At 38.7% G+C, this 13,802-nt stretch overlaps 1 protein-coding gene across 4 annotated transcripts in view; it reads right to left on the reverse strand.

The window, feature by feature from the left end:
- LOC150082639 (Na(+)/H(+) exchanger protein 2-like) overlaps positions 1-13,802 on the reverse strand; it is a 313,793-nt gene that overhangs the window by 19,875 nt on the left and 280,116 nt on the right. For all 4 annotated transcript variants that reach the window (XM_090377561.1, XM_090377564.1, XM_090377562.1 and 1 more), the window contains exons 4-5: positions 5,067-5,284; positions 2,346-2,548 (exon numbers count right to left, since the gene is read on the reverse strand). In XM_090377561.1, coding sequence (XP_090233687.1) covers positions 2,346-2,548; positions 5,067-5,284 — 421 coding nt within the window. The remainder of the gene's footprint in view (positions 1-2,345; positions 2,549-5,066; positions 5,285-13,802) is intronic.

Raw genomic sequence — 13,802 nt, forward strand, 5'->3', positions numbered from 1 at the left:
TTTCTGACCATTTAACTCAACAGATCGATTCGCAGACAAATAATTGCATGATGTCCTGCTAACTCCTTTGATCCAATGAGGCCATCCTGGAGTATAAAGAGAAAATTTATTTATTCATTTACTAAGAGAGTTAAATTACTGCTGTATGCTCATTTCCCCAGCCTGTACTATACATCACTTAATTTTTTTCGCTACTTTACCTGAGTAACTGTTAGAAACAAAGAAATACACTACCTCAAAAAGCATCCGGACATACGGTTTCACATTGACATTAAGTTCAAAAGCATGTTGGTTCACCTTTGACCGCTGAACAATCCATCTCGGTAGGCTCTCCGCCGATGAATCAAGAAATATTATCATGAAATAAGCGTTGCAGTACTGTTACAGCCCAGCAAGCACAGTAAGACCACGAAAATGACCATACCCACCTATAGCGGGTATAGTTCTTCACACCTCCTGCAGAACAGTGACCATTTGAGCTATCAAAGTGGGACGCGTGGGTCTGGCCCTCACCCAGACTTCCATTCATTTCATATCATAGGTGTTCCATAGTTTTCAAACTGGAACTCTGTGCCGGTCATTCAACTTTTGTACATTTATATCTGCAAACCATTTTAGAACTGCACTGGCGGGTTAACTGGATAATGGCGCGTGGCATTATCCAGTAGAAACAAAGATGGGTCAAGGAACTGCCACCTCATGGGGAGCATGGAATTGTCCAAAATGTTAAGGTAGACGCATTTATGGTTTCCCCTCGTGACCACCAAAGGTCCTAAGCTGTACCACGAGAAACAGACCTACACCATATCCCCACCTTCTCCTAACTTAATTATTAACACAACACATTCCAGTAGCAGATATTTTCTTGGTTAGTCCTTCATATTCATACTCGCCCATCTGATTGAACAGGATATAGCGAGATTTTTCACTGTGCGACCGATTTCCACTTCTTTTTGGACCGTTTACGGTGTTCGTTGCACCATGCAAGGCGAGATCGCTGGTTACAGTGGTGATGTTTGGCTTATGCACCGCTGTTCTCCAATGAAAACTGAAGGTGTGAAGGTCCGTACGTTGTATGTACGTATAGAACTCAATCCTTGTTGACTCCTAGTTGATGTTTCTTGGGGATATCTTATGAGATTGTTGTATTAACCTTGAGACAGTCTTGAACTTCCGTGTTTGCCCTGTGCTTACTGGACTCTGGTAGTATTCATATTTCCACTGCATAATAACGTTGCCTTCGGTCGGTTTTAGATGATATATACAAGCTATCAGCAATTTCACGAATCGACAAGCCATTAATGTGACATCTGGCAGTAACCCCTTCTCGAAATCAGTAAGCTCGGCTCTATGCGTCATCACGAGAACAAATAACTTGTATGTCCCCTACGCCTTTCTTATATACCTTTCTGAGTCCCTTGTTTATCCGGGAACGTCCAGTTGACTATGATATTCTAAAAAAAAAGCATCTGGAGTGATTCCAAATATTTTTTGGAGGGTAGAATACGATTTAATCGGTCGAATGAAGAGAGAGATATGGAAATACAAAGAACTTTTTATGCCGTAGTTTTAAGTATGAATTAAGGGAAGTTGATGATCTAAGGTTAGCAGAGAAATAGACCATTTTGACAAGACCCTAAAAGGGAACTTACAGACAAAAAGGAAAAGGTTACTTTAAGTGAACGGGCACCCAAACTTTTTTATGTGCGTGAAAGCAGATGTGAGATGATTTATGAATATTCTAGAGAATGCATATTGCAGGAATACCTACTGATGGAAGCAATGGCTGCTCAGTAAACATCGTCCCAATAAGGAATAGGAATGAGACTCAGATGGTACAGGATGAAAATCTGATCCCGAGATGAAAGTACGATACGATTCTTTTACTATGTGACGGATAGATGATTTTTATTTATATAAATATATTCTAGTCGTTGAAAATTATTAATAGATGAGCAGCAGTGCTGATATACTTGGTTAAGGCAAGTTGAGTATTTGAGCCAGTGAAACAGGATCTTCACAACGATTGTTTGAAAAATGTTTTTGGTGAAGATTTATCTAATATGGTTGGCATATTAGATAACTATTGTGAGAAAAGGTTGGTCTACATCCCTTGGTATTGATCAAATTGTAGGTAGGTGATAAGCGGAGTACTGTATATCAGCACGGATAACAAGAACTGTAATTTAAGATATTAATATGAATCGGTCACTTGCTTTATCGTAAGGCATAAAAGTAAGTAACCATTGCAGAATTCCGTGCAAATTAAAATTAGAAAAATAGACCTCCTTTCAAATCAATATAAATGAGTAAGCAATTAATGAAGCAGTTTACAATATACACACCTGAATGAACACTGTGAAGTACACAAGAGCGATGATGGTAGTAACCATCATGTTTTTGGTTGGTACTACCTTGTCGGAGACTATAAGAACGAGGGCAAAGGCAACTGCCCCTCGTAATCCACCATATGCCATGATGAACTGTTCAACTCTGTTAATTTGATGTAGGCGGAATCGGTTGGCTATTCCAGTTAGAATAATTACCACTGAAATATAGAAAATGATGCATAGAAATCAAGAAAATCCATAAACTAATAAAATTAATCACCAATATCTATGGCTACATATTTAAAAGCTCTAGAGTCTAATAAGAAAAATTGTGTAAAAATATAACTAGATTTCAATATTCATCTGTGAAGTTTACTTAATTTATGGAATATATGGTACGACAAAAAGATATACACTAGTGTTCGAATAAAGTGCATCATCTAGGAATTTCGCATTTCTAACCCTTTTTCGCGATGGCATGTTACATTAATGACTAGCATCGCAAATATAAATATAAACAAAAGATATTTATTAATAGTTAAGGCAAAGCTAAGTAATATTTGACAGGTGCTCTCAAAATATTCCAAAATGAGCATTTGCAACCTTTATGCAACAGTTTTGATAAACACGACAATTATGGCTGAAATGTTATCAGAAGCCCTCAGTTTGCTTCAGTTTATCGTTTTAAATGGAAAACAAAATGAAAAGTTCACCAGGTTCAAACTAATATTTAGTTGAACCGTCCCTGGCCCTGATGACAGCGGCTCACCGTCGAGGCACTGACAAGATCAATTTCTGAAGATAATCAACTGATAGTTCTTGGTTCCAAACACGAATTATGGCCTCCTGAAATTCACCAAGTGTCTTTGGTTTCTTTCTGGCAACTGCAGATTCCACACGATGCCAACAGTTCTGTATAGGAGTCAGGTCCGGGCTGTTTCCTGGCCAGCTAAGAGTTGTAATGGACGGTTCTTCCAGCCATTTTTCACCTGTAACAAATGTAAACACATTACTGTCGAACCTCTAATGCAGAAAGTAACTACAGAAGTGCCTACTTACACTTTTCGGCCGATGGCAAGGAGCAGAGTCGTCCTGAAAGATGCGCAGTTACTTGGCAGGTTGAAATGGTCTCTAATGGTTGGCAGCAATTTGCCTTTCAATATAGCCATGTATCCATTGGCATTTACGGAACCTTTTATAAACTGCAGGTGAACTACTCCGCGATACAAAATGCACCCCCATATCATTTGGCTGCCAGAGAATTTCACTGTAGACACCATACAGTCTGGATAGCATTCTTCACCACGTTGATGGCGAATCGTTTGTCTCCCATCAGAGCCATGCAGGTTGAATTTCTTCTCATCCGAGAAAATAACTGACTTCCATTGCTCGGGGGTGGGTCCATTTGACATGCTCATTACACCAAATGAATCGGGCCTTTTTAATTTTTTGTGTGAGGAGGGGCTTTTTCTTAGGACGACGGGATACAAGTCCATTTTTGAAGAGGCGTCTTCTGACTGTTACTGCACTTGCTACCACTACTGTGTGTGCTTCCCATTCTTTTTTCAGCTCAGACGAAGAAGCTTTACGGTTTTTAAGGCATAAGCGCTTCAAAACGCTGTCCTGTTTTGGTGGAGACTCTTTTGCATCCAGTTCCTTTTTTCCTATCGGCAGAACCAGTATTCTTGAGTTTGGAAAAAAATCTACTCACTGTCTACTGATTACAAGACACTCTATAAGCAGCATTATTATTATTATTAAACTCAGTTTATTTCCCCAGTTTATTTAAACTGGCGCCTCATAGTGCTGTGGCATACCACGCAGTTCTCGCCTGAGACCGACTAACTCAGCCACTCAAAATTACTTACGCCATGGGATTCGACCTCAGGCCTTTCCACTTGCGTGGGAGAACACTGATTATAAACACTGTGTTATCTCAAGGGCCAGTTTTTGTGTGAAATTTGATGGATCCTTTACAGGATATACTTTGTATATTATGTATTTTCTGTGTTATAGCTCATTTTGATGATTCTTCACGTGAACAGCATTGATGTTTTGGGTGATTGATACAGTCACAGGCCATTTAGACCTGGTTTCCATTTGGTGACCCCAGTTCTTGATGGTGCTGCGAGATGGACAATCGCTAAAAATCGTCGAGAAGGTGGACAACATGTATTTGCTTCTCAGAAATCCCCGTATAAAAATGTATTTCGCTACCGAACGATTATCTTCTTTTGTAAAATTGTTCGTTTAAGTGGACGATTTTTTAAACCTACAAAAAAATAAAAGAAATAATATTTATATTACTCCAAAATTATTTACAAGCGCGTTAACCTTGTAATTAAAATACTCCATTTTGTTTCTTACTGTATCAGTCTTGCTAATTTTTTGAAGAGACCGCGTATTAAATATTAACAATCTGAAACGTACTAAGTTAAAGCAGGGATGTCTTTCTTAATGATATAGTGATTTAGAGCAGCGGTTCTCAAATTTTGTCTCGGAACCCCTTTATACTCTTAAAAATTATTGAGAACCCCAATGTCTTCGTCTTAGTATTACGTCTTAGTATCACGTCTTAATATTATTAAGAAAATAGTTTTGAGATCGTGGACACCCTGAGAGGGTCTCGGAAACCCCCACAATCGGAGACCACAATCACACTTTGAGGACCGCTGATTTAGAGTATTAAACACCTGTAACTAATAGCAATATTAGGAGAAATGAATAGAAACTTACCGATTGCTCTATATACTGTGCAAAATGTGAGTGTCATGACAACGAACCATGAGTTCCACTCGTGGTTATCGTTAACTGTTGATACTCCAAGGAATAAAAATATGATGGTTTCTGAGGAACTTGCTAGCATTTTCATGGTGTATTTGACTGTAATGTGTGATTTATAGGATACATTTTCTTCTACGTAATTCTTCATAGTAATTCCGCAGAAGGTTAGACTAAAAGAGAGAGAAACGAGGGAAATATACAAATGGCTTTTTTTTTTTCAGTAAACATGGTACTTTTGTTTAACTAAGAATAACAATAATTTAAATATTAAAAAATAATATTGTAATGCATAGTGTAGACCCATTCATATTAGATTTGCACATGCAAAAGGTATAACGACATTGAAGAAGCCGTTTTTTGCACTTCATGTTTTTTTTTTTTTTTACATTCAATGGCACTTGAGTAGAAAAGGTCATATGCTGTGCATTAAGCTGAATTTTTCTATTCATGATTTTTCAAAAAAAAAAAAAAAAAAAAAGATAACGATAAACGTGAGCAAGAACTGGCGATGTGGCTGAGACAGTTTCTATTCCAGTAATTACTCTTACTATTCATGGGGTAGTTATGATTCAGAATAGTTACGATTCTCTCAATATTTAGCAGGATTTGATAAAAAAAAATAACAAAACTATTATGTATTACTTTATCTGAGAGACAACTGCTAGTTGTTTCGATGTACGAGGGTTATTCTTACTTGAGGTGATTGTTTGTAAGCCGCTGAACATCCTCATCCTAATTCCAGGGCCATCTTATCTCATCGGGGGGGGGTGCACCTGGTACTGCAACCATTGAGGGGGCCCCTCTTAAAATTAATATTTATGACATTGTTTGTGAAGAGCTCTTTACTGTGTAAAGAGCAAACAATGAAAACGTGTGACAGATGTATGTCACATGTTTTATAGTTATATATATTATAGTCAATAAATTTTATAGTCAAACAGCTGTCTTGAACTTTATAGAATCCCATCATATCTTTATTCCACTCTCCTTAGCACCTCTGACTGTATGTCCTAGTGGAATCTCACTTCATGCTCTTCGCTAACCTCACTCATTTTTGTTCTAAAAATAACAAATCCAGATGAGAGTGAAAGTAATAGAGCTTGGTTGACGTACTGCATTGCATTTTTCGTAATTCTTAATCACCATGTCAACCAGTTGTTTGTAATTTTCACTCCTAATGTTACCAAGAAAGTCATTCACTACAATACGAAACGACTGCCAGGCATTTCTCTCAGCATTAGTCATTATGTCGTCCGGTTCTTGTGAAGCCAACATCTGCTTAACTTGTGGGCTAATAAAAATGCTTTTACTTTTGCATTTTACTTTTGCATCAGACAATTTTGGAAACAGATTGTATATGCTTGAAGGTTTAACGTTGGGGATACAGTTCTTTAACAAAGAATTCGTTTTTTTTTTACACGCAATTTGTCGATACAATATACTGACCCCTGTAGCCTGAGTTGCTTTGAATGCCCACACACGGACACCACACCCTCTAATGTTGACCTACAACTAGCAGAGCAGAAATGAAATGCTTACAACTTGTCATAATCACCCATATGCATTCAAAATAGGCTTCATATGCACTGCAATACTTGGTGTCACCAAAGACGCCATACTTCACTTGTTTCGGACCTATATAATACCCACAAACATAGAAAGAAGGAGCCTACACCTGCTTTTGGGGTGCCACAGCAAGCTTACAAAAAAAAAAAAAAAGTATTATACAAATACTACAGCTGTTATATATCTCGGTATCAGTATGCATTTTGTAATACATATAAATGTCGAAAACACACAAAACTTTAATTGCCTCCGAAGTATTGGCACTACAGAAGAACCGATGACACCTTTGGATACCGCACACAAATACATCCAGTTGAATTGAATATCACTTTGTTACCAGTTAGTGGTTATCCGTGGGATAACCACAATGTAAGAAAACGAAAATTGTATTAAGGAATTAGGGGACAATTAAATAGAAACATTTTTGAAATGTGTAATTCTTAGTGTAATAATGATTATTTATGCCAGTTAATTAGGTTTCTTGACCTTTTCGTTATTATTTTTTATTTTTTTTTTCAAATTGTGGTCCAACCCAACTGTTTAGCATATCTTTACATCCAAATTGTTTTTATTCAGGCCGAAAAGTATTGATAAACGTATTTGTCTTATTTCTGTGACATATATAGATCACTTGCTTCTGACAGAAATTGATTTATTGCCATATTAATCAAAACACCGAAGAGGTGTCAGATATCTTTGCACAATGAACGAATGACAAATTGGAGATATGTTCTTGGAGTTCGTTTCATCATCTGATGTCAGAAAACTGGGCTGTTACCACATTTGGTCCAATATTGTGATATTATGTGTGGTGATATTTAATTTTTATATTGATTTCTTATGCCTTCTTATTTCTGATTTATTAAGGGAAAAAACTGACTCAAGTAAATAATATGAAGGTCTTTGAGATTACAGAAGAGGAGAAAAAGCAGTATGTACTGGAACTTAAGAACAAGTTTGAGCTTCTGCAGACTGCTCAGAACCAAGGTATTGACGAGGAATATTACAACTATCTGCAAGTGATAAAGCCCAAGAAACTTATAGGTAAAAAGAAATGCAAAAAAGTAAAAATTAGTCAAGAAACACTTGTCATGATGAACCGAAGACGACAAATGAAGAGCAAGATAAACACTGACAAGGACAAAATTGAGTATACTGAGTTATGCAAAGCCATTAGAAAGAGTCGCAGAGAGGACATTGAAGATTTAACACAAGAAAAGTAGAACAAGCATTAAGGGCAGAGGCGGATGTAACGGCGGGCACACCGGGCGCGCGCCCTGGGCCCCGCAAAACCTCAACTTTACACTTTTTTCTAATGACACCAAGTTTGGTTTCGTATGTGCAATTTTAATTACGTACAAGTTTACAATCGGCGGTAAAAGCTGATAGTATGTTTATATTCGCTTATTTTCATTATTTCATTACTACGCTGCATAGGCCCAGCGCGGCTGCGCTACCGCTCATCGGAGCAATAGAATCGTATTTGCTACTTTGTTTGTTTGTTATTTGGTTTTTAGGAGTATTAGCAACTAAGGCCATATTGCTCCGGGATATGTGGTGGTCATTCCCTGACCTTTCCGTATTCTCCGTATTTGGTGGTAACGGGCTCGAACCCGGTCTAATCAAGAAGCGTGTGCTACGCACTGCTGCACCTTCCCACCTGGCTACGGAGGTGCCTGCAACTTTGACCTTACAAAGGTTCTCCTGCAGTGCAGACTTACGATATACGCAAATATGCGTATATTGTATATTGTTGAAATTATATTAAGATAAAATTAATAAAGAAAAAAAAATTATTTAAATATTTTCCCATTTGTAATTTTAATTTCAAGTAAAATTCTATGATTTTTTTGTTCAATTTTCTGATTGTTACTCCTATTATACGTATATTATCATTAATTATACTTTTACATATGTTCAACTATTAGTTCAAAACTTTGTGATTATTATTATGCTATTATTAATTATATTATACATATATTATATTCAAATTTTATTGTAAATAAAACATTAATAGTACATAATATTTTTATTTATTTAAAAAAATGGTTAACATGTATTTTTATTTTCCCTGTCTCTCTCTGTTTTTTTAAGGGGCCCAATATTTCCTTCTGCGCCCGGGCCTCAACCGGCCTTAATCCGCTACAGATTAAGGGTAAACAATGGACTTAAATCAGCAGCCATGAGCAGTAATACAGAAAGACAAATGATACCGAAACTGAACAATAGCGATGGCGTACTTATAAATAGCAGAGAAGGCATAATTCAAATAGCAAACGACTACTATAGAAAATTATACAAGGAGCAAGGGAATTATGCCAGCAGTGGAGAAGATGGATCGCAAATTAGTAACACATATGACATACCTGATATCCTTCCTGATGAGATAGAACATGCTTTGAAGAAAATGAAGAATCAGAAAGCCCCGGGGGAAGATGAAGTTACTGTAGAGTTGTTAAACTTGGAAGGAAGAGACATAACACAAAAACTGGCAAGACTCTTCACAAAATGCATTAGAAAAGGTGTGACGCCTAAGGAGTGGAATAATGCAATCATAGTTGTGCTGCATAGGAAAGGAGATAAATCAGAAATTGGAAATTATAGAATAATTAGCTTGTTATCCCACATCTATAAGTTGTTCACAAGGGTCATTACTAACAGATTAGAAAGAATACTTGATGAGAATCAACCGAAAGAGCAAGCCTTATGGATCACCTTCACGTAATATCACAGCTAATGGAGAAAGCAAATGAATATAAAATACCGTTATGGCTGGCATTTGGGAATTATGAAAAGGCATTTGACTTTTCTTAATCCACAAAGCATAAGGCAATGTTTCGGGCGCTGGAAAGACAAAGCCTAGATACCCCATATATTATGATTTTGAAGAAAATATATGAGAACGCTACGTCCTTTATTAGACTAGACAAAGACAGTGGGAAATTTAAAATTGAGAAAGGAGTTCGACTAGGAGACTCAATACCTCCGAAGTTGTTTGCTGCCCTTGAGGAAACTTTCAGAAAATTAGACTGGTCGCAGAATGGAGTCAATGTGAATGGAGAGTACCTAAGCCATTTACGATTTGCAGTTGACATTGTGGTCATAAGCAGTGATCCCAAAGAGTTAGAGGAAAATCTTAATCAGTTATGCATAGTTGGTAAGGATTTTGGACTAAAGATGAACATGGCTAAAACAAAGGTAATGATGAAAAAGTATGCCACAGAAAGGGATATAATGATTGAAGGAGCAGTAATTGAAAAGTGGAATCATATACTTCTGGCACAAGTCATTAGCTGTAATAATGATAAATGGCTGGAAGTCAAGAGAAGAATAAATTTTGGATAGATAGCGTTCAGAAAATATAGTCACATACTGAGGAGCAATATCCAAATTTGTCTGAAACGTAAAATAACGAACCCCACCATGACTTATGGAAGTGAAACTTGGGCACTCACCAAAAGAATAGAAGAGAAGCTGAGAACTACACAGCGAAGAATGGAACGAATTATATTGGGAATCAGACTGTTAGATAAGAAGAGAAACGCATGGATTAGGCAGCAAACTCAAGTAAAGGACATTCTTATCAAAACTAAAGAACTAAAATGGTCTTGGGCAGGATATATAGCTCGAAGACATGATGACAGATGGACTAAGAAAATAAGAGAATGGTACCCAAGAGGAGCTAGAAGAAAACTTGGAAGACAACGACGGTAATGGACAGATGAAAATTCATGAGTTTGTGAGTAGTAAATGGATGGCCATTGCACAAAACAGAAGGAAGTGGAAAGTTGCTTAAGAGGCTTTCATCCTGCAGTGGATTGAAAATGGCTGATGATAATTTTTATGTCGTTTCCTATTTATACTACTGAAAGTAACCGTTTTTTTTTTATCAATGGTAGTATTCAGACTTGCTGACTACAAATTCTTCTAGAAGGTAAAATTTCCAAAATACAAACTTATTAATCATTTACAACAGAATAAACAGTGTTCAGTATCTCTTCGTGTTTGGCGCACAATATACATGGCAGCATTCACAATACGTTTCGCAGCGCGATGTCTACGACTTGTGTTCTTCCGAATAGGTAAAAGCTAAGATTCAATTTCCATCAGGACAGAATGAAGCTTTATAGGTTTTCTTCACTCTGTGCCAGAAGTGTACGGTTTCCTAGGTTTGCGTGGCTTTTTCTTTCTGAAACTTGTATTCTTCATGCCACAAACAGGAAAATCGTTCATAGAATATACAAAATTTACAGATTCGATATAGCGACGCCTCGAGGCCACCTTGGTCACCTCGCTCGTTCCGGACTTTAATCTTTGTGACTTCTGGTTATGGAGTATGTCAATGATATGAGACAGTATTCGGTTCTCTGACTGATCTTAAAGGAAAGCATCAGAAGGCATATTGTCAATATTCGTCATGACATGCTTCGGGCAATGAGGCGACCTTACTCTACTGTGTTTCCAGCACTTTTGCAATACAGATTACTATAACATTGAGAAATAGTGCTGTGTGTCTTCTGCGTGGCTACCTGCAGCGCGAAACGCATCGTAGTGTCACTTTTTGTAATTATTTATTTATTTATCTATACAAACTTTTCCTTTCCTTTCTGCATGGTCTAGAGTTCTAGACCCTGTCTGTTAAAAATTTAGTCTCTCATAATTCATGATTGAATTATGAATTGAATAACTTACAGGCGGCTAAAATGATTCACCAATGTATACGCCCTGTACATTGGTGACATTATATTGTAACAACAATATAGATAACAAACTATCGATGACTAACTAAAGGTGTAGTTTGTATAATGTAGTCATAGTAGTAGTAGTAGTAAGTAAGGTGTATTGATGTCATGCGGCACCAGGGGTTTCCCCCATCTCCGCGTTGCTTTCATTGTGGGTGTACCAGTTTGCTGGGAATGCCAGAGATTTAAAAGTGTGTGGGTATTGTACATGTGTAATGTCATGTACCGTTGTTCATCTGGTCATTTAGCCGCTGGACCCCTGCTGGAGCCCAACGTTGCCCCACTTTCTCCCCGTGGAGGCAGACCAGGAACCCAGTAGACTTAGTTACTCTGGCAGGTCCTGCCGCTTAGTTTCCTGAGATTTCGGCGGCTAGGACCTATATAAAAAAAAAAAAAATCATAATATGTATGTGTATATACACATGTATATACTTATTTCACTTGTCTGCATACACCATACGTTGTATGCCTATACACACCGCTGGGGGGTTTGATATTACATAGATGGATAGGCCGAGATTGGGCGAAGATTATTTTGAGTGTTGTTAAATTTAGTGTGTGGGGCGTTCGCGTTGTATATAGATAGAGTAGGAGGGGAGACAGAAGACTGGGGGATAAAGATAGAAATATGGGAGCGATAGAGGAGATGCCCCCAGTTGATCAGTGAGGCATGCCCATGCCTCACCAGAGAGGAAAGGGGGGGGGGTTCGGCGAGGGGAGACAAGGAGTCTCCGCCCCTCCGTGGTAGGGTTGGAAAGGAATCGAGTCAGGTGCTCGATTCTGGTCCCCAACGAGTCCTGATGGCAGCGAAGCTGCATGGTTCAGGTCCGTGTGGCCCCTTTGCAGATTCAGGGTTCAGTCAGTCGCAGAGTTGTAGACCATGTCCTTTTATTCTCGTTGGAGGTATGGAATTTGTTGTGGGAATAGTAGCTGTCCCATTTAGTTTCCGGTTGTGTTGTTATTTGCTTGTTGGGCCAGTGTGGCTCGGCGTCTGTTAAACAGTTTCTGTGCAAATTCGGTGAATGCCAAATATGGTCCTTTATCGTCCAGAATGAATTGCTCCTGGTCCTTGGGTGAATGTTGTAGTCTTGTCACCAGCTGGCAGCGGATGTCGTCGTATTGGTGGCAGTCATACATTGGGTGCGACCAAGTTTCTGGAACGCCACAAGTGCAATTTGGATTTTCAATTATTCCCATAGTTGTTAGTTTGGCATTTAAGGCACCATGTCCTGTGAGTAGGTACGTCACAAACAGACCAGGTGCGTACCAGGTTGGTAATTTAGGTTGGAATCTATCTACATTTGGAAAGAATTTATTTGTTATCCGACCTTTGATGGAGACATCCCATCGTGCCTGCCACGCCTGCAGCAAGTGGGTCTGGAGTCTTCTTTTTTCAGCAATGCCGTTATTTCCTGGATCTCCGTTGAAGTCAAGGTGTGTACAAGCATTGGCTTTAGCGAGCTCATGGAGGATGCCTCTCCTCACCACTTCTAGGTCTAAGGGGAGGGTTCCTGCGATGACTTGCAGAGCGTGTGTGCTCACTGTGCTGCAGGCGCGAGTAGCAGTGAGTAGCATGATTCTATGTATGGAATCAAGTATTCTTAGGTTTGCAGCTGTGCGGGTCTTTTTGTACCAGGCACCAGCTGCGTATGTCGCGATTGGTAAGAAGGCTGCTTTATAATAAAACATCATCGTTCTCTGTTTCAATCGCCAGTCTCTTCGGGCAATTCGGTTTATTAAGGCAGTGCAGTTTCTTATTTTTCTTCTTACGTAGTTTAGGTGCGGTTTGAGTAGTAGTAGTGGTGGTATGTGATGCAAGAAAGCAAGTGTATGAGCTTATGCAGTATCAGCCAAAAAAAAAAATCACGCCATTCCCTCCAAATTCCTGCCCAGTTCCTCCTTAAATTTATTTAACCTATCAACTTCCACAACGATAGATGGAAGTTTGTTCCAGAAATTAACCACCCGCTGGCTAAAGACAAATTTCCACACATCTATTCTACATCTGTCTTTTCTTAATATGAATTTATGCCCCCTTAGGTTCGTAATCTGAACAAGTGGAAGGATCCCATCATAATTCAGCGTGCTCAACCCATTCAAGGCCTTATACACCTCAATCAGATCACCGCGCAGGTGCCTAGTCTCCAGCCACTGCGGTTTGCTGAACTTAAGCCCCTCTTGGTAAGAGGATCCCTTCATTCCCCTCACCAATCTTGTTGCCCTTCTCTGTACACGCTCAAGCAAATCTACATCCTTCCGAAAATGAGGCCTCCAGACGTGTACACAGTACTCAAGGCGTGGCCTGGCCATTGCCTTATGGAGAGGTTCAATCACCTCCTTTTACCTGCTAGCAAAATTCCTATATATCATTGACAAAACA

This window comes from Mastigoproctus giganteus, chromosome 7, assembly GCF_048544385.1.
Source record: "Mastigoproctus giganteus isolate SK-2022 chromosome 7, ASM4854438v1, whole genome shotgun sequence".
NCBI lineage: Eukaryota > Metazoa > Arthropoda > Arachnida > Uropygi > Thelyphonidae > Mastigoproctus > Mastigoproctus giganteus.